The 21132-nt window shown below is 39.7% G+C and overlaps 1 protein-coding gene across 8 annotated transcripts in view; it reads left to right on the top strand.

Annotated features, from left to right (window-relative positions):
- Positions 1-21132, top strand: part of FOCAD (focadhesin) — a 196483-nt gene that overhangs the window by 174881 nt on the left and 470 nt on the right. For all 8 annotated transcript variants that reach the window (XM_065549450.1, XM_065549453.1, XM_065549452.1 and 5 more), the window contains 12 exons: positions 3317-3394; positions 3794-3865; positions 4063-4165; positions 5540-5620; positions 6596-6724; positions 10168-10283; positions 12784-13044; positions 13758-13847; positions 15064-15241; positions 16379-16476; positions 17362-17613; positions 20056-20131. In XM_065549450.1, coding sequence (XP_065405522.1) covers positions 3317-3394; positions 3794-3865; positions 4063-4165; positions 5540-5620; positions 6596-6724; positions 10168-10283; positions 12784-13044; positions 13758-13847; positions 15064-15241; positions 16379-16476; positions 17362-17613; positions 20056-20131 — 1534 coding nt within the window. The remainder of the gene's footprint in view (positions 1-3316; positions 3395-3793; positions 3866-4062; positions 4166-5539; positions 5621-6595; positions 6725-10167; positions 10284-12783; positions 13045-13757; positions 13848-15063; positions 15242-16378; positions 16477-17361; positions 17614-20055; positions 20132-21132) is intronic.

The raw sequence follows: 21132 nt of genomic DNA, 5'->3' as shown, positions 1-21132 counted from the left end.
CAAGACTCTCTCTGCAGTCTCTTTAAAGAAAAAGCAATATTTTCTTCTTTGCATGCTTGCTCATGTCCATTCCACGGTAGGTGTGCGCGCACTGTGTGCAAGGTCACTGGAGATTTTTCCCACAGTGGTATCCATCGGGCCAGCTCTAGTGCCCTATGGTTTTGTGTGCTTATGCCCCAATATAAGTAGCCTGCTGGCTCCGCACCCTTTCAGATCCTTCTTACTGCCCGTGACGGTCACTGGAACAGCTCCTCCTGCATTGACAAACTCTTACTCAGTGCTCTTAGTTTAGTCCTTTTTTCTTGTTTCTCTATCCCAGTTCTTTATTTTCTCAGTTTGGACTGCTGTAGATTAGTTGTATATGCTTAGATGGTGCTTCTCACCCTGTTAGTGGAGTTTCGTCCAGTGCTGGGGCGTGCCTCAGTCCCCAGGTTCGCAGCCCTGTGCCTTTTGCAGCCAACCCATGCCTGTGAGTGACCCACTCCAGTTGTCTGAAGTGCATGGGAGAGACTCATCGGGGACCACTGCCAGATCTGTCGGGACTTCAAGCCCCATACAAAGAAGAACAGGGAGACCAGGTTGAAGTCCCTCCTGATGGAGGCAGCACTTCGTCCCTCATTGGAGCCGAGAAGGTCCCACTCAGCACCCAGTACTTCAGTGTTGGTGCGGCGTGCTCCTCCCACTGAGTGAGTCTCTCGACATCATTCTCCTTCACCTGTGCCAAAGAAAAAACATAAGATTAAGCTGACCAAGAGGGGACTCTGAAGAGAGCCAAGTATGGGGAGCACAGTGGTGTGTGGTCTGAGTGAGGCCACTCCTCTGCCCCTGCTCTGAGGGTGGGACCGTTGAGTTGGCCTCATATGCAGACTACATTGAGTCCAGTCCCGGACAATCCCTCAGCATCGGAAGGGCAATACAGCACCAGTGGGATCACGGTATTGTCTACTCTGGAGGCATTCATTGTGGCCAGGGACCTGCTGGCACTATCGGTAAGGCTAGGTTTATGTCACAGAGGTCATGGACTTCCAGAAACCTCCCTGACATTCTCTGTTTCAGCCCCAGGGCTGCAGGACTCTGGAGCTGACAGCCAGTGGGGCCCTGGCAGGGTTCCAGTGACAGGCGACAGCAGCGAGAAGAGAAAATGCCTGCAGAGCTCCAGCGACAGGTGACAGACTCCTGAGGGGGCCCGCCTCAGTGTTCCAGTGATGGGCGACAGCCTTGTGTGGGGGGAGGGTGATGCCTCGGGTGAGCGGCTCAGGTGTCCCATTTTCTCTTTGGGAAATATGGTCACCCTGCAGCTCCCAGCCGCTGTGGATGAAGAAGGAACCCCACAGCTCCCAGCCACCACAGTGGTGTGGGAAACCATGGAGCCGCAGCAGCAAAAGTCACAGACAGGTCCTGTCTTCCGTGAATTTTTGTTTATTGCCCGTGACCTGTCCATAACTTTTACTAAAAATAACCATGACAAAATCTTAGCCTTAGCTATCGGTACTGCTTTCGCCAGCAGTACAAGAGTCGGTGGTGTCATTGCTGGGGAGCAGAAAGGAGCACATAGCCACTACTAGAGTGACTTACCCCACCAAATGGAAGTGTTTCTCCATGTGGTCCTCCCAATAAGGCCTCTGACCCGCTGGATCACCTCTCCAGTCTGTGTTGGAGGATCTGCTCCTTCAGTAACAGCAGGGCATAGCCATTTCATCGATTTAAGGTACACCTAGCAGCCATCTCAGCCTTCCACCCTCTGGTAGATGGTAGGTCAGTTTTTTCTCACAAAATGTCCATTTGCTTCTTCAAGGGCTTAGAGAGACTATACCCACAAATTCGTGAACCCATTCCCCCGTGGGACCTAAACCTGGTCCTGTCAAGACTTTCAGGCCCTCCTTTTGAGCCGCTGACATCGTGCCCCTTGTCATATCTCTCCTGGAAGGTTGCGACCTGGTTGTCGGTGCATACTTTTTCATTCTATTACGCCATCACCCAGCAGGCTAGAGATGATGCTGGGTTTGGTAGAGCAGTGTTGCAATCTGCATGTCCATGAACTCTTAGCCTACCTCCTAAGCTATTGCTTGGGAGGAACCTAACGTGGAATGGACGTGAGCAAGCATTGAAAGAAGAAAAAATGGTTACTAACTTTTCTGTAACTGTTCTTCTTCAAGATATGTTGCTCATGTCCATTTCACGACCCACCCTCCTGCCCCTCTGTCGGAGTTAGCTGGCAAGAAGTAACTCAGGAGCCAGCTGAGCTCCTTATACGGATGTACCAGAGGGCACTAGAGCCAGCCCAGTGGATACCACTGAGGGAAAAATCTCCAGCAACTGTGCACGCAGCGTTCGCATACCTAATGTGGTATGGACATGAGCAACACATCTCGAAGAACAATAGTTACAGAAAGGTTATTAACCGTTGTTTTTTTATAAGCAACAAGGCAATGTAAGACAGCTCTCTACCAAAAATATTCCAGATAGTCTGTGAGAGCTCAACTGCATTCTTTACTCACCGTGAGTAGTATTTTAGTCCATGAGTAGTCACACTAACATTGAGATCACTTATGAAGTACGGTGGTACTTAACAAAAATTAGACTGGCAAAATGGAATTGTGTTTTGCTGTTTACTGTAAGTGCATATTTCATTAAGTAATAAATGGCTCTAGCTCTACTTTGATCAGCCCGTAATTGCCATCTGTATGCCCAGTGAATACAGAAACCTCACTGTGATGCTTAGATTGCATTTAGTGTAGTAGGTGGAGCTGAACAATTCTAGGCCTACTGAAGGCAACATTAATCACTGTCATTATAATTGAATAAAGAATTGAGTGAAATGTATTCATTTATTCTGCTTACAATTCCATAGTAATGATTTATCCCATTGTTCCAAAAATTACATATGAAATATAATTTTTAAACGAGATCCTAAATGAATCCTCCAAGATGGGATTTGAAGGTAAATATTAATAACACAAAATTTTGACAGTCTGTATAAAGACTAGATCATCTCAGCATGTTCTTATGGGTGATGCATTTCAAAGGTGTTAGACTGGAACATACTGTAGTGGGAGGTGCTATGTTAATGAGAAATATACTATTATTTGAGTTGGGAAAAGGAGCAAGTCCCAGAAATGCTATTTATTTCACAGCCTTGGTAACATAGTTGGGTCTCACACTCCGAGGCCAGCATATGAGTTTGTTGCGGGAGAGGTATGTCTATATAGTTCAGAATTAAAAAGAAAGTCTTTTCTTGGAGGAAAATGCCTTTGCTGTTCAGTGTTATGCCGCCTTCCACCCCTTTGTCATATGTTGATTTTGCTTGGATTTATAGGGGTCTCCCACAATGCAGCGTCTGGCTGCTGTCAATGGGCTGGTCGCGTTGGTGGGTTCTGAAGCATCCATGATACAGGTAAAAAGATATAAGCACATGATACCTGTGTTTCCTTTAGAAACAAAGTTCAAGATTCAGGCTGGAAAACCGAATGGGATCACATCTCTATGAGCACCTATAACACCAGAATGGATTTTTGGGGGGAAGGTGGTGGTTAATACATTGAATAATTAAATAACTAGGCTTATTTAATAGCAAAACATTCAGTTTGCTGCAGAGTTTTGAATTAATTGTACAAAAATGTATTTCCTCTGTCAGAATAATATCTTTGAAAAGAAAATTTGGTCCTTAGGTTGCTTTCAACAGTATTTGTTGTGTATGAGAGCTAAACCGGTTCCTCCACCACCAACTATGCATTTCATTGTTTTGCTTTTCCTTCAGATGTTCACATCCTTTTGTTTGTTTTTTTCCTGGCAGCTGAAATCTGAGGCTATCCAGTCATCCCAGTTTCAAAATAAACTTAATGAAATCATCAGAACCCTGACTCAGGTGAGAGGATCATGTCTGTCTCCAATAATGTGTGATGTGCACTGTACTACAGTACCTTGTGTGGAGGATCCAGATTTAATTTAAAAAAAAAAAAAGTACCATCTTTTTGTGTCCAGCTTGCTGTTGCAGCACAGAATGAAGAGACCATCATTAATGAGACTAGCCTACAAATTCATGTCCAATAATTGCCTTTACAGATAGTCAGTTTTTCTGGGGTGATTGGTCTTCAGACAAATGCAGCTTGGCTTTTAGGACACCTTCATCAATCCAGTTTGTCCTCAACCCAGAACAGAACGTCCGGTAAGATGCTTTCATTGTTGTTGTTTAAGAATACGTGACAGGCTTTAGGGGGAAGCTCTTATGCTAGAACACTGCACCCATGTAAAAACATGAAAAGACAATCTTTGGCTCTAAAAGCTCACAATCCAAGGCACCGAACCTGCAAGTTGTAACATGCAATCAGATCTTTGTATCCGTGCAGAGCCCCATTAAAGTCAGTGGTGTTGAGTGCAAGGGTCTATTCACATGTTTCTGCTTGCAGAATCAGAGTCTAAGAGCTTAAAAGCTAAGCTGTTCCAGTCCAATCTGTATTCTCTAGTTTTAAATTTACAACATAGAATAATTCATAATTGTTTTAAAATTAGATTTGTGCAGGAGGACCTTGATCTATGTTTTGTAACTGAAATATTTATACTGTGCTCTGAGAGCTAATTGGATTTCCAGATTTGCTGACTTCTTATTTCAGCATCTTTTTCCCTTAAATATTTTAAACATTTAAAAACCAACCAATACGAAGAAAGGAAAATAAATGAGATTAATTTTTCATAACTGTAATCCTACAGGTGAGCTATTCTCTGATTAGCTAAAAGGCACAACTAATCTGTCGTTTTAAGCAGTCCAGCATGCTATTCAAAAAGGCTGAAATTCATCTCTGTGCAGAGGATCATCATGAGGGCTAGGCATCACTTATGTCCCACTTAAGCCTACAAGAGAGCTTAAGTGGGATTTAAGTGGTACATAGACTCTTTACTGGCCCTCAGTGCAGGTGTGAATTTCACCTAATGGTATGGAGTGACCAACTATAACTTCACCAGTAATCCACCAGGTAAATGATTGCAGGGCAAGATGATTGGTGGGAAATATAATTCAATAGAGGGAGCTAAGTATAGGCCGTTAGTTTCAATCTGACTCAAGTTGTGAATGAGTCAGTAGCATCAAGGAGGAACACATGTCAACACCACAAAAACAACTCAATCCTCTTGGCGGCAGTCTTGGCAGAGAGGCCAAGGACTTAGTGGGTATGGAGTGTAACCTGTGCTATTATCCTTAGCAGTCCCTACAGGTTAGGATAGAGGCATATAAACTGAGGTGTGGGGAGAAGTTCACACACCATAATAGCTTTTTAGTGGACAAATGAATGAATCCATTCTTCATTGCTGGCAGTCCAGCACCTTTCATCAACACTAAATTCACATGGAAAGAATGATGGGCTAGGAGGAAGCTAGTAATAACATCTGCATCAGTCTTTTGATCTAATAGAAATAGTCACTATCAGTGTCTAACCGAGGATCAGTTCATAAAGACCTCATTTTGCCTTTGACTGTATAGGGTAGTTGGAAATTATTATTCGTCCTGCCAAGTTGCTGGCTTATTTCATATTTTTTGTCTTCACAGTTCCTCCAGATTTCAGCTACTTGCCTGAAAACAGCTTTATCAGGGCAGCTATTGACTTTGCCATTGAAGGAGGAAAGAAAGGTGAGATTGAGCAAATTCCATAAAGATGTGATGATGTGCTGCTTCTGTAAAATGTGATTTGACCTATGTTTTTACCTGTAATAAACTATAAAAAATCATTAATGAATTATATTAAAAATAGAAATTTCAGTGAAAAATATAAACCATGTTAGAACCTTGTTAAATTTGCGTAGAAAATCAGAGTAGAGATAAGACCCAGGTAGTTTTTACTACAGCATAGCTAGTTGAGGCCAGCTCTCAACTACTTGTGCCTTTACTCCAGTCGGACTTTATATTGAGTTAGCTATCTTGATGTTTAAAAAAACAACCCACATCTTCTTTGCAGTGAAGACAAAGCCTTCGACTTGGGCTTGGGTAGAAGTTAAATGAAGGCTAGAATTTGGGTTGTAGGTGTCTGTTGGATAGAACTTGAGGAACTGGTGGCAGAAAGTTTTGCTCTGTTACGAAATTCTGGTGCTGATTTCCTGTGTGAATATGGATAAATCATGCAATCTCTCTGCATCAGTTTCCCTGACTGTAAAATGAAGACAGTAATTACTCACCTCAGAGAAGCGGTATAAGGCTTAATTTATTAATATGTGTAAAGTGCTTTGAGAGTCTTGGATGGGAGTTGCTGTAGAAGTACAAATTATTTTAATTTATTTTTATTCATTTTAATTTCTAAAATTAATTTTAGACTCGCTCCCCTTCAGCAGAGACAGAAGAACACTTCTTTAACAGACCATTCTTTGTATAATCCAACAACTACATTCCAAAAAGTTTGCAGCATATTCAGCCAATTGCAGGCAATACAAATGGCAGAATATTTTTAGGTGCTTTTATAATGTCTTTGTCTTTCATTACAAATTGTTTTTTTTTTCAGTCCAATATGTAATACTATAAATTCATGTCTTATATTTTTATATTCCTTGTTTGGTTATTTTACCCAATTTGCTCATCATGAAATTCAGGTGATAATTGGTTGTTCTGTTGCAGGCCCTGAATCCATTCCCCCTCACTTGGTGAAAGTAGCTTTGGCACCTATAGCTTTAGTTGGAGAAAGCTACCAGTATCCACCTGTGAACTGGGCTTCAGTTCTTTCTCCTTTGATGAGACTAAACTTTGGTAAGTTTAATGATTTTATGAGTCCTTTGGATCATTTTCATGTGACTTGTGTTCAAAAGATCATACTGTCCAGAGTTCTTTAAAGAGTCTAGAGCATTTAACATAGCCTGAAGTATGATTTTTGTGTTTCTGAGCTTATGTTTGCAAACATTCCCCTGGGGACATTGGAATTCCAATATTGATACAAATTAGAGAAAAGTCAGAGCCACAAAGTTCAGAACTAGATCTGAAATTCCCCAGAATTCAGAAGTGTCTGGATCAGATTTGGGATTTGGCCCATTTTAGTATAATAGGAGCCTACTGCAACATTGGGACCTGGATCTAAACTTTGTCAGTGTCCATGGTAAGGGAGAAAGGTTCACATCAGAAATGTTGATTTGTTCCAATCTTTACAGCATACCAGTTGTGTGATATACTGTCTCTAACAGAAATGCCAGATGTGTCAGAGGAAAGCATAGCCCTTTCCTCTGCAATACACCTGATTTCTCAGTGTTTTCCCGTGACAAGAAGTTTTTTCTCATACCAGATTTAGACCAGCTCCTTATCTGAAGCATGGCTATAAATGTCTAATGAGTGTTTAACTATTTCACTCAAAAATATCTCTGGTGCTGAGTTCTCCATTCCATTATCATTTGGTTCTGTTGAATTTGGTGCCTCTTGCTTCATGGAATGGTAATTGTTGGCATTACAGATTCCCCTACAGCTGAGCCATGCTTTTGCTCTTGGATTTAGATTGTGATGCTTTGGAGGACTCAGTAATAGGGAGGCTGCTCTTATTTCTTGCTAGAGACTACCAAATGTATTTGGGCATAAGTTTTTGTGGGCTAGAACCCACTTCATCAGGTGTATGAAGTAAAAAATACAGGAGCAGGTATAAATACATGAAAGGATGGGGGTGCTTTACCAAGTGTTAGGTCAGTCTAATGAGATTAACACTTGGTAAAAGCACCCCTATCCTTTCATGTATTTATACCTGCTCCTGTATTTTTTACTTCATACATCTGATGAAGTGGGTTCTAGCCCACGAAAGCTTATGCCCAAATACATTTGGTAGTCTCTAAGGTGCCACAAGGACTCCTTGTTGTTGTTGTGTTTTTTTTTTTTTTTTTTGGCTGATACAGACTAACACGGCTATCACTGAAACTTATTTCTTGCTCTTGCCGGTACGCCGTACCGGGGCGTATCGGCTTACTTTCACCTTTGTATATAAGAGAAATTTGCAAGAGCATTTCTCATATTGAACCAAATTGTCCATATTGTTTTCAATATCTGAATGGTGCTTTGAATGTGAAACTTCTTTAACACACTGGAAAAATTGTGTTACTGTAAACCTCAGAAATTCCAGAAGAAACAGTGCATCCATTTAGTTCCTTCATTTTAATTGAATTTAGATGGCATTTGAGACTGCTCGGTCTTTGACATGTAAACTCTGCTCATTGTACCTGAGTAGCACTATGGAAGTTGAATATATGCATAAAGAAATGAATAGATACCCCTTTGTATGAGTCGGTGGCTCATGAGCAGTGCTGGGCTACAGAAGCAGAAAGCAGAGCAATTGTATTTTAGCCTGACATACAAACTGGAAATGTGAAACCCTGAAGTAATTTTCAAGACACATGATCATGAATATTTTTGTGACACATACTGAGTTTAGTCATAATAATAGTTATTCATGAATATTTGGATGACGGATGGATATTTGTGAATATGGTTATGAATCCTGAAATTTCACACATTCTAACATGAATGATTTATTCATCCATAAACTGATAACAAAAGCAGATTATTCTCCTGTTTTAAAAAGTTCAGTGCTGCATTCGTGGAGCAGAAACAATACTATGTGATTTAGGATAGGCATACCTCACAACTACTGAACAACAAATAGCTTGGGTGAACAGTTTGCAAACAATCTATAGTCTGTAAATTATTAATCCAAACTATTTGGTGACTGCTTACAAATGACAAATAGTTTTGTAGCAATCTGGATTGGGTACCAAACAATATGCTAAAGAAAAAGGCTAAATTTCTAGGTCAAGAGTCTCAAAATCACTAGCATAATGTTAGACTTCTAAATCCATATTTAGACATTTGAAGTGAATAACCTTATTTCAGAAGTAAAACTACTCAACAGCATCCATTGCAGTCAACTTTAGGCTCCCATTTTTGAAAATATTGGCCCAAATAAATAAGATTAATAACAAATGGTTCCACTTTCAAGTATTTTGGAAATGTATATAAAGCAAAGTTGAATTAAGACTAAACTTGATAAATTTATGGAGGGGATGTTATGATGGGACTGCCTACAATGGCATGTGGCCCCTCAGCGACTGCCAGTAGCAAAAATTCCCAACGGTTGGAGATGTGACACTAGATGGGGAGGGCTCTGAGTTACTACAGAGAATTCTTTCCCAGGTATCTGCCTGGTGGGTCTTGCCCATATACTCAGGGTCTAATTGATCGCCATATTTGGGATCAGGAAGGAATCCACCCCCCCACCCCCATCAGATTGGTTTAAACTAGCATAAAATGGTGAATTCTCTGTAACTTGAAGTATTAAAAGCATGATTTGAGGACTTTAGTAACTCAGCCAGAGCATAGGGGTCTATTTCAGGAGCAGGTGGGTGAGATTCTCTGTTCTGCCATGTGCAGGAGGTCAGACTAGATTATCATGATGTTCCCTTCTGACCTTACATCTATGAGTCTAACTTTAAATGTCAGTATTAAATTTGAAATCCCTGTCCTTCATGTGCAGCTACAATAGAATGAACTGTTACAAAAGCCATTCCATTGTGCAAAGCAAACTCCTTTCAGATTTTTATGGTTAGTTATCTTTATCAAGGGACAGACAATTTCAGATTTTTGGGGAGCCTGAACAGGACCCACTAATTAGGAATTCAATGACTAACGTAAGAAATCTATTCTTTAGAAAAATCCCCTACACCCAGACCAGAAGAATGTCTGTGCCCATGTTCCAACAGCAATAACAATGATTTACCTGTAGTTCTGCGAAGTTGACATTTACACCGGTGCACAGCATGCTGAATGTAAATGGAGCAGAACAGGCTGAGCTTAGCAAAAAGGAATATCAATCCTTAGTTCCCCTTCAAGGGGTTCTTTAATACTTGGATTATTCTCTCCATTTAGCAAAGAACATTGATTCTTTTTATTCCCCATGTTCACATTTTAATGCTTTTCTTCTCAATTAAATTTGAGTGAATGCCACATGCTTGGATTCTGGACACATCCAAGGGTAATAAAGAAGTTACATAAATAGAGAGAGAGGTCTGCTCTAAATGTTACCAGTGGTGTCACAAGAAACACAACGTATTTCTACTAGAATAAAAACATTTACCTTCGTTTTTATTTTTTCTGCATTATGAACTGAGAACAAATTGAAAATTAAAATAATTGCATTGTAGACTGTTCACTTTCTTCCCCTTTAGGTGAAGAGATTCAGCAACTGTGTATTGAACTTGCAGTGACCCAGGCTCAGTCATCTCAGAATGCTGCAATGCTCCTGGGGATGTGGGTCGTACCACCTCTAGTCTACAGTCTTAGCGTATGTATGATATCAGCATTGAGCTCCAGAAGGCTTATGAATCCTCTGGGTCCTCTTTTCTGTGTACAAGTTTCCTTACACAGGACAGCACATCTTAATCCTGCGCACCTACATGCTTACTATTCCAGCCCTGCATTTCATCCAAACACAAAATGACATTTGTGCAGAATTTTCTAAAAGTTTTGTTATATCAGCAAATGGCTTTTAGTGGCTCTCTGAAATTACTTATACCAGAGACTTGAGACCTTCCATCACCTATTTACTTATTTATGTCAGTTATTCATCTTGCTTTCCTCCCCTTCTGTTCCTCTAAATTAATCCTTATACAATTGAAAGGGTAATCTGTGTTAGCATCAAAATTGGTGATATCCTCAGATTAAAAGTGGGAATCAAGGTGTGGAAATTCAGTATGGGATGTACAAGGCCCCCGGCAATGCATGAAATTAGTCCTTTAGAAATCCTGCAAAATTCCACATCAGCCTTAGCTAGGGTGAATAATGTAGCTCTGATGGAGCTGTGCTGATCTACATCAGCTGAGAAGCTGGCCCAGAATCATTAGAAGAAAATTAGAAGAAAAGCCTGCTCATTTTAGTCTATGATCCTCCAGTTCTCCATGGTTTAGTGAACTGGTAATCCGTTAGAGTTGGTAAAGATGTTAAAAGTTCTGGGATTTGGTTTGGGTGTTTGTCACCAGTAAGGAGAAGACTTGAGTTTGAGCCTCTCATTTCTCAACAGAGTCTGCAGGCCACAAGGGCAGTGCATTCAGCTCCAGGAAGTGGAGAGTTTAGCATCATCCTGAAGATTAAGAAGCAATCTTGAAGAGGTGCTTCTGCACCTCTCTGCCAAAGAATTGTACTGGGTTGTGCATTTTGTGTAGAATGGGCCAAGAGTTCTGCTGGAAGGCCACAGTTGTACTCTGCCTGATAGGACACAATCCTCAGTATGTGAGAGAACCTGAGGAAAACTTAACAGATCACAAGGGATTAAATTACTGCTTCAGCTAGTGTTCCTAGGCACTATGGTAATACAAATAATAAATAATAACAATATTAAAGAAGTGGGAGAAGCATCTATAGTTATTTGGGATGAAAAAAATTCAAAAGTGCCTCAAGTCCCAGTAACTTCGGCACTTTTGAAAATTTTACGCTTTCTCTATAGCTGAGGGACAATGGAGGTTTGAATCTAAAACTAAGAGATGGTGGAGTCTAAATTTTTTTAGCATAGAAGAAGAGAGAAACTATTTGAGTCACTGGTAAATCTCTTCTACTTTCTGCTATAAATCATATGGGAAGATTAAGTTCTGTGTACTGTACTCTAGAGCCATTTAAAACTTTCCAATTTTGCCTCTAATATAGTAAGTCTTCACTTAAAGTCGTCCCGGTTAATGTTGTTATGTTGCTGATCAATTAGGAAACATGCTCGTTTAAAGTTGCGCAATGCTCCCTTATAATGTTGTTTGGCACCCACCTGCTTTGTACACTGCTTGCAGGAAGAGCAGCCCGTTGCAGCTAGCTGGTGGGGGCTTGGAAGCAGGGTGGACTGGCAGCCCCCCTATCAGCTCCCTGCTCCCCTAAGTTCCCTATGTGGCAGCTGGCCAGCAGGCTATCAATTGCCAGCAATTCAGCTGTCCCTCCCCCCACTGCCATATGCTGCTCCTGCCCTCTGCCTTGGAGCTGCTCCTGGGAGCCTCCTGTTTGCTGTGCTGGGGATGGGGGGTGGGGAGGCTAATGTCAGGGTGTCCCCCTGCTCCTGCACCCTACTTACCCCATCTCCATGGGGGGGAGAGGGAACGGAGGGAGCTTCCTGGGAGCAGCTGCTGTCTCAACTTGCTGAATTACTTAAAAAGGCAGTGTACTTAGAGTGGGGTCAGCCTACTTGAAGGGGCAATGCACATCTCTGTCACACAGGGTGTGTCTCTCTGTCTCTGTCTGCCATGCTGTCTCCACTCCCTCCATTCGTGCTGCCTTGTAGAGTGTGAGGCTACCTTAACAACAATGGGTTAACCCTTGAGGGCTCAACCAAAAGCTAGTTCATCATTTAGCAGCAAGGCATTCCCTGGGAAATATCCCACCCTCTGACTTCACCACCTCAACCAAGCTTCACAGTCATCATCGCTGTGTACAGTATCAAATTGTTTGTTTAAAAATTATAGTGTGTGTGTGTATGTTTATATATATATATATATATATATATAGTCTTTTGTCTGGTGAAAAAAATTTCAATGGAACCTAACCCCCTTTATTTACATTAATTCTTATGGGGAAATTGGATTCGCTTAACATCGTTTCGCTTAAAGTTGCATTTTTCAGGAACATAACTACAATGTTAAGCGAGGAGTTACTGTAACTAGTTCATTTTACCTCAATATTAGTAGTATTCCCTATACTTAGTAAAAGGAAGCACCTTAGGAATAGTGAGATAATGGTATTAATTATCTAAGGTAGGAGGAAAGACTTTGAGCACAACCAATGTACAGTAATGCACTGTATTTGCCCTTCAGATGAAAACCAGGAAATATCTTTTTACTACTCTGCCCCTATGGATGAAACACGTTGCAGAAGACAAACTACAGACTTTTACTGAAGTGTTTTTAGTACAGCATTTTGAAACAAAGAAGCACCCAAAAAATCCTGAGCTTTGCCAGAGTATCTTACAGGGACTCAGCCAGGCTATGAAACTTCCAAGCCCTGCCCAATACTGCTGGAACCTTCTGTGCCAGGCTGCAGAGAAAATATTTGAGCTTTTGCCAGAAGAGATTCAGGTAAGAGACGTAAATATTCACATTCTAGTACAGAATTTTAAAGGTTTGGTTTTTTAGGGTAGGGAGGGTTTAGGGAGCAAGGCTGGATGGAGGGATAAAAACGCCACTATAAGGTGTTTGCCTGAGTTTTCCGCAGTTAGCAAAAACTTTTTTTTTTTTTTTTTTTTTTTTTTTTTTTTTTTTCATGAAATCTGTACTGAGCCATTGGATTTAAAATTTGATGCAGGAGTTTTGGGTAAATAATCTAATACTATTCCGGTGAAAATTTCTTCAGATATTCTTTAGAATATGGTAAATTGTAGTGGACTGGAGTGGACTTTGCCGCACAAATAATTAGGCAATTTAAAAAAATAAAGAATTTGTAAAATAATTGTTGAAATAGAAGCAGAGAATAATCAGGGAAAAAAACAATTTTAGACAGAAAAATTCTCAGTGACAAATTCCTTGAGGACAACAAACAGAAAATACACCAAAGGAAAAGCACTTTTCTTTACAAGTTTCCAACTTGTTGTTTTTGTTAAATAATAAAATTAAATACATTCAAGTCCACCATAAATGCAAAATAAGTGATATATTTTCCAGCTTCATTTTATTTAGAAACTTTTTATTAAATTATCCAAATGAATAAAAAGGCTCCTAGGTTCTTCATTACTTTAATGATATTAAAATACAGTTATCCATGTATAAACACACACGTTTTTTTCTTTTTCCAGAGAAGCGACGTGGAGATGTATATTGAGGTAGCAAAATGCCTCTCAGAAATGGCAGATGCAGAGGTTGACCGGATTGCCCAGTTCTCCAAGGTAATCGTGTTTCATTGTAGGCTTCTAGAACTCTCCCCAACACTTGTTTATGTATGGGATGAAGACTCACTATACCGTTTTACACGTCACTTAGAATATTTTAACATCTCTCAAATACTTATTAATGTATCCTCACATCAACCCTGTGTGGTAATGCCATTATCCTCAATTTACAAATGGGAAACTGAGGTAATGGGAAAAATTCCTGTTGACTTCAGTGGGCTTTGAATCAGGCCCTAAATGACTTCCCCAAATTCAGACAAGTCTGTAGCAGGGTCAGTAACAGACACTAGGTCTCCTGAATCCCAGTCTAGTATTTTAACCACAAGACCACCTCCCTCTATACATTAGCCATCTGATTCTTTAAACAGACTAAATACAATATCGTAATCAACTGCGTCTGAGTTCATGAATCCTGGATACTGTTGCAAAATTGAAAAATTGTATTGCAATTTTTTAATTTCACACTTGCCAGTATTATAGATTTATCACACTGTATTTCAGATGCGTTCAAAATATTTTATGGTGGACAGGATGGCTGAGAAGGATAATGAAATATAAAGCTTTCCAACTCCAGGTCACTTGCTCAAATAGAGTTGAGATTGATAATGATCAAAAGTTATGATCTGGTGATGAAGTGACCTCAGTGGAATGAGTTGGTGATCTCAGATCAAGCCCCCTTATATGCAAGTGTCCATATCACATAACCACCATGGTACCCTTGCTGGCAGACTCTGTTGAGAGCAGTCCAAGAATTTAAACAGGCCTTTGAAACTGAACTATCCTTTCACTATGAGGTTAGTCCCTTGGGGTCAAGATGAAGTCACATTGGAAAAGCAGTGTGAGAAAATCTGCATTGCTGCAGCCCATGTTGTTCCTGTCTTGTGCAAATAAGACTTAAACCAGGGTTGTCACATTGACCCCTTCCATAAGTACTAATCATTGTTTACAAGCGTAAGCATGGTCTGATTGTACCGACTTACGTGCATTTCATGTGCTATTATATAGCCCCACGTGATATGTATTATATACTGTATCTTGTCCAATCCATTTAACCTCTCCCTCCCACCCCCCCAAAAAAAAAAAGAAGAGAGAAATCAGCTGGCTTAATGATTGAAGGATTCCTCCCATCTCTATACAGAGAAATGTAGTATCTTCGACTGTTGTCACCCAGGAAGAATGTTTTATTTTAATCGAGTTTTTGTTGCTTTTGCAGAACAATATAGAAAAGACCACTTTCATCAAAGTGTATTTAGTTTCTCAAGGCCGACTGTCTTTGTTGAGCTTGAATGATGTGATTGGTATTGCGGTAAGATGCCAGCAGAAAGAAACCATTGCATGGATGTTGTTTCATAGTTTCTACCATGCCCGAATTGTAAGCCATGAAAACACAGGTAAGGCCACACTGAAGGAAGAAGTGAAAAAGCTTAATGAATCTGCACGCATTATTTTAAATAAAAGTTTTGGTCCAATCAAGTCTTTCTAGGTGTGTTATGTATTATTTCTGAAGTATTATAAATGGATGTGAGGATTTATAGATTAAAAATACAAGGTCACTGCTCTCCAAAATTTAAAGTCTAACTTATACAAATGGATAGGAGTTTAAATGGAAAGGACTTCAGACGTCATCTGTGTTTGAAGGATTTGCAAAAGTGCTGTATTTGATTGAAATAAGGGGGGTTAACTAGTATGTAAGAAGTGAGATGCATGAAAGAAAATATAAAACTAAGAGTAGCAGGCGATGATAAAAGGAGCAACTGAGAGGCAAGCTAGAAAGGAAGGGAGTACACCCCCCCCAATACTCATGGTGGATAAAGAAGGCAGGGCTGTGTTTTGAGTTAGCCAGGTCTGATTGATTGATGAAAAGTGTGTGATTGGTCTTGGTAGCTCTTACAAAAACTCAGTGAGGCAGTTATAAGGAAGGAATGTTATAGTTATATTGAAGAGTTATATGGTGGTATGCTTTTGGGTACTGGGAGACTCCTTAAAGCACTGAGACTAGTTGATTAGAGATATAGCTACTGTATTAATTTTATTGATCAAATCTGCACTGGAAGAGGTTTTACACACCACTTCTTATACTCCCCAGATTCTTTCCCAGCATGCACTGGACTCAACGCAAAGCCTAGATTTATTTGATTGGGGGGTGATCTCTTCTGTGTTAGTGTTGGAATGTCATGATCAGGAATCTATATGGGATGTCCACAGAGCAGATCAGTGATATCTGCAGGATGGAATTATTATGAAAGATTATTTTTTCATTATCTTTTTCAATGTATTGTTTTTAGTTTGCTAGCTTTAGGGATTGTTACAGCCATATTGTCTGTGTTATAATGTGAGTTTCAGCTGTTATTATTAATGTGCCTATATGCCTTTTGGCATAGGCACACAAAAATTAAATGTTATGATTGTTGCTATTATTCCTCCCCTGGCTTGCTGTTTGATTGCTATGGTGTTTCCTGGTACTTGCTTTTTAAAGAAAAAGGAGTATTTACTATCATTTACGTAAGACAATATTCTTGTTCTTACAGGAGTATTGAAAAGAATGGACTGGCTGTTAGAATTGATGGGCTATATCAGAAATGTTGCTTACAAGTCGATACCTATACAAAATCTGGATCTTAAAGAGGTACATACTGTGAAAATATGTAGCTTTCAGAAAAAAATGGTTTCTGGTGTAATTTATGTCCTTTCCAAGGAACAAGTATTTAAATCTCCTTTTATCTCCATAAGGAAAATCACTGATTGTCCTCAAAAGGTTTTTAAAATGTACATATATTTAAAGTCTCTTAAATAAGTAAGTCTAGCACCTAACCTGTGAGAACAATGACACAGTATGAAAGGAAACTATATCATGTAGAACTCTATACACTTGGAACTGTTCAAAGGAAAAGCTCCTTTATAGTATGTTAATTTATCTGTGCCTTCATTGTCCCAGTAGGTCAGAGTACTGCAGCAGCATTTTTTTTTTTTTTTTTACAAGGGTTGGACAGTTCAGGGCTACCAATATTATTTGTAGTTATGCTTGCTAAGATACTTAAATCTCATGCTTTGGGGCATCACCTGATTGCTGCAGACATCAGAAAGGAGCCTCCTCCCTTGTTATATAGTATAGCACTATTTGCCATGTGCAGTATGGAGGTGAGCATATGACTAATCATCCTAGAGCACCAGCTGTTGGCTGCTGTACAGAACAGGATGCCAGACTTGTTGAAATGCCTGTCCATAAGCATTATTTTCCAGTGTAGATAAAAAAATGAATAAGTGCATTGCTAAAGAAGTCTGGTTCAGAATTGTTTCCATTTGCTTCCCTTGCTTTAAGGATTGTAGTTTTAAAATACTGTTGTACTACTTTAAAGTACAAAACCCAGACCATTAAACTGCCTTTAGTCTTTCTCTTTTAAAGTTTGAGTATTCAGTTGCCTAGGATTTATCCTGGAGAATAAGATGTCATAACCTTTTTTTCTTCTTTATTATTTAACTAATGAACCAAACTTGTGTGTTTCCTGTTTAGGCTGTAGACTTCCTGTTGTGGATATTTGCAGCTTCTGTGGTTGCCTGGGCTGACCATGCTGCTCCACTACTGCTTGGCCTCAGTGCCAGCTGGTCGTCATGGAAACACAAAGAAGTATTGCCAGAATTGTCTGCAGATGATTTTGGCAAGCATCCAATTGAAAAGCTCTCTGTGCAGGAGACTCTTACTCTCCTTCCAAACAGTGTGCAGCTTTTGCTGGCTAAAGAGCCTTGGAAAGAACAAACACAAAAGGTAAAGCTGCACATAATTTACTTTCTAAAGGCCTGATCATGCAAGATGCTAAGCACTTTCTGAGGGTGACAGATCACCCTCAGTTCTCAGTGAAGTCAGCTCAGGTCTTATGTGAGGCAGCTGTTTCCTCTATATCTACTGCATCTGACTTGAGCTCTCATTTTTCTTTATCGCAGTCAGATATGACTTACTTAAAAACATGCCCTTAAATAAAGTAAGATGCAAGTTGATAAAGAACACTTAAGGGTTGGGCATTTAACATTAAGTAGGTTTACTTGGGGGGAGGGGTGTGTGCATGTGTGTACTTGCTCCTGCATATGGCTAGTTCGGCATGTAAACACTTAAGGGCAGATCTTCTACCAGTGGACGATCTCTCCCTCCCCCCACCCCCAGTTTATTGTGCACATCATTTACTTGCAAGCCTAAGTTAGGTAAGCATAAGTGTGTGTGTGTGAGATTGTATGTGCCTAACTTGGCAAATCTGGCTTGAGTTTCCTGTAATGAATATAAATGGTGACCTCTGTACATTGACATTTAATTATTTTAAACAAACATGTATGCGTTAAGGACTGGATCTTGCCTTCTTTGCACGTGCAGAACTCCCACTGAAGTGAGAGTTCGGAGGGTGTGAAGAATGCAGAACTAGGCCATTAATGTGCAAATTTGTAATTAGGTTTTAATAAAGCATTTGAGTCTGTGCCTTTTAAAAATAAACCATCCAGATATATCTGAAATATTGTATTCTCGTCTAGGCAACATACGTTACCAGAAAAACAACAGCAATTGGAGAAAAGTCAGAAAAAAGTAATTAAAAATGATCTGGGTGCTGAGGGCATTGACTTCGGGAAGTCTGGCTAAGGGTATGTCTGCAAAAAAAAAACAAGCAAAAAACCCACATAAGTAAGTCTCAGAGCCAGGTTCAACTGACTCTAGCTTGTGGGGCTAGCGCTAGGGGGCTAAAAATAGCAATGTAGATGTCCTTGCACAGGCTGGAGCCTGGTCTCTGAGACCCATTCCCTTTGCCAGGTTTCAGAGACCAGGCACTGGCCCGAGTGAGAATATCTTGGATTTTTTTAGCCCTGTAGCGTGAGCTTGACCCTCATGAGGCTGAGTAAGTTGATCCAGGCCCTGAAATTCACTATTGTGGTCTCTTTTTGCAATGTAATCAGACCCTTACAGACTGATAAAGGAGGATGAGTGCAGATATTTAAAGGGTGTAAACATCAAATATGGAGATGAATTATTTACTGTGCTTGCTATGCTACAAAGTAGTGTAACTGGGGATAATGGGATGAAGGGAAATGTCCCCAGAAGGCAAAATTCAGACTGTCAGGCAAGATCTTGTGACAGTATGTTGTAGTAGGATATATTAAGCTGTGGAATATTCTTCCAAGGGAAATGGTGGAAACTGCATTGCTTGGAATATTTAAAACTAGACTGGACCAAATATTTGAACATTTACTAAGTGACCAATTCTGCATTGACGGAGAGAGGCACTGAGTGACATAATATGTTTTTTCCACCTCTTATTACTATGATTCTCCAGCTTCTCTCAATCCACCCCAGTTCTGCAGTGTTTTATTTATTATTTTGCATGTCCACTGTTTTAGTTGGTGTTTTGCATGAGCAAAGTTCAGAACTTTATTAACTGTTTTCTTTAGCAATTTTGTATATTTCCAAAACAGTGTCAGCATGCCTTGCAAACAAAATAGTCAGCCAAATGGCTCACTTAAAACACTGCTCCTTTTTTTCCCTAATGTCTGTCCCATTCCACCCATGGCTGATGATTAAAAACTTAAGTAGCAAGTGTGCAAACAAATAGCCTTTGAAAAATAATTATAAATTCTAACATTCAACAGTAACTTTTGCCCTTTGACATGAAAGTAGGTTTTAAGCTGCAGTCTAGTTCTAAATCTGTTTTACACCCGTAACAATTTCTAATAGCTTAACAATGATTTTTGAAAAACATATAAACATAGTGACTCATTTTCTATTTGATTTTTTTTCTCTGCCCAATCATGAGTTACTACTTTATAGATTTAATAGTAAGACACTGAATATTATATGTCCATGTTAGGAATGAACAGCAATATTCACCAGCAACCAAATAAATAATGTCTTGGGAATTCACTGATCAAAGATGAGTATCATAATAGAAATAGGCAATAGTGATGGCTTCCCTCATTTTCATACTGCAAAAAGAAATAACTTTGATCATCACTCAGATAATTCCTCTACTGTTGTGTTAAATGAAATACTAATGGACTGTTATAATGCAGTGATGGGCAACTCTAACTTGGGTGGATTTGCCATTCAGTCCAAATATACTGTAGCTAAACTTGAGTAGGGTGCATGTCTTAAGCCAGTTTGGTCAGAGAAAATTTGTGGTGGTCTGATACGGACATTCTTTTAATTTACAACTGCTATTCATTTTAATCTTAGTTTATTGACTGGCTGTTTAATATAATGGAGAGCCCTAAAGAAGTGCTATCTGAATCCTCCAGAGACATGTTGAAAGGTAATGTATTTCTGATATTGTTTATTCCTATATTTCCTTCAACACAGGACAACAGCATTAATCTGTTAAAGAAGAAAAATGTGTGTAGGTTAACAACATATGTTGATGACAGAACTACATATTGGCTTTAAGATAACCTCCACAAGCAAATAAACATTCTTCTCTCTTTAAATCCTTTTTTAGATTGTTTGATCCCTCATTTTATCTCTCTCACTCACCATGCAATGGAAAATCCAGATAGAATAAAGTGTTGCTCTCAGTTTTAGCATAAAATAGCGTCAAACACCAAAAGCTTTGTTAATGTCCAGTTAAGGTTACTGGCATATATCAATGGCTTGAGTACATGTTATTTTTAAGGAAAGTTAGAGTTATAAAAAATATATATTTTAAAAAATTTCAAGTGTTAGTGCAAGCTTTGTTCTGCATTTCCTAGTGTGTCATTGTTCTGGGAAGACCAGTAATCCAGTCAGTTAATGTGGCCTTTAATCTTTGACAGCCAATTCAAAATTATTTAATCCTGTGTAACCTGGCTAATCCTAAAGAGTGTAAAACTGCTTCAAGACTAACCATTTTCCTAAAGTTTTTTCAGTGTGCACCCGGGGATGCTTTTGCAGGGACAGGGAAGTCTTTGTAGTGGCCACGAACAGGTTGGGTCCCATGGGAGGAGCAAATTGTGATATGACCAACCTTCCCTTGCTAGAAATGACACACTTCCTTAGCTAATCTCTTTCACAGTCTCCTGCCATTCATATGGAAGCAACAGGGGCTTGGGGAGTAACATTGAAGAGCAGGGAATGAGGTGGGATTATTAGCAAGAGGAGAAGGAGAGGGGATGTTATTTTGTATTGTGGTTGTGCCTGGACACCCTGGCTCAAATACCATCCCCCTTGTACTAGCTTCTGCAGAACTCTGAAAACAACCAATGAAAATAATATAGAAATAATTGTGATACAGGTGACTCTTGTCTTTTACTATACAGTTTGTACATAATCATGTGACTT

The sequence above is a fragment of the Chrysemys picta genome, chromosome 6 (genome assembly GCF_011386835.1).
Source record: "Chrysemys picta bellii isolate R12L10 chromosome 6, ASM1138683v2, whole genome shotgun sequence".
In the NCBI taxonomy this organism is placed as follows: domain Eukaryota; kingdom Metazoa; phylum Chordata; order Testudines; family Emydidae; genus Chrysemys; species Chrysemys picta.
This window is presented reverse-complemented; position numbering and strand designations above follow the sequence as displayed.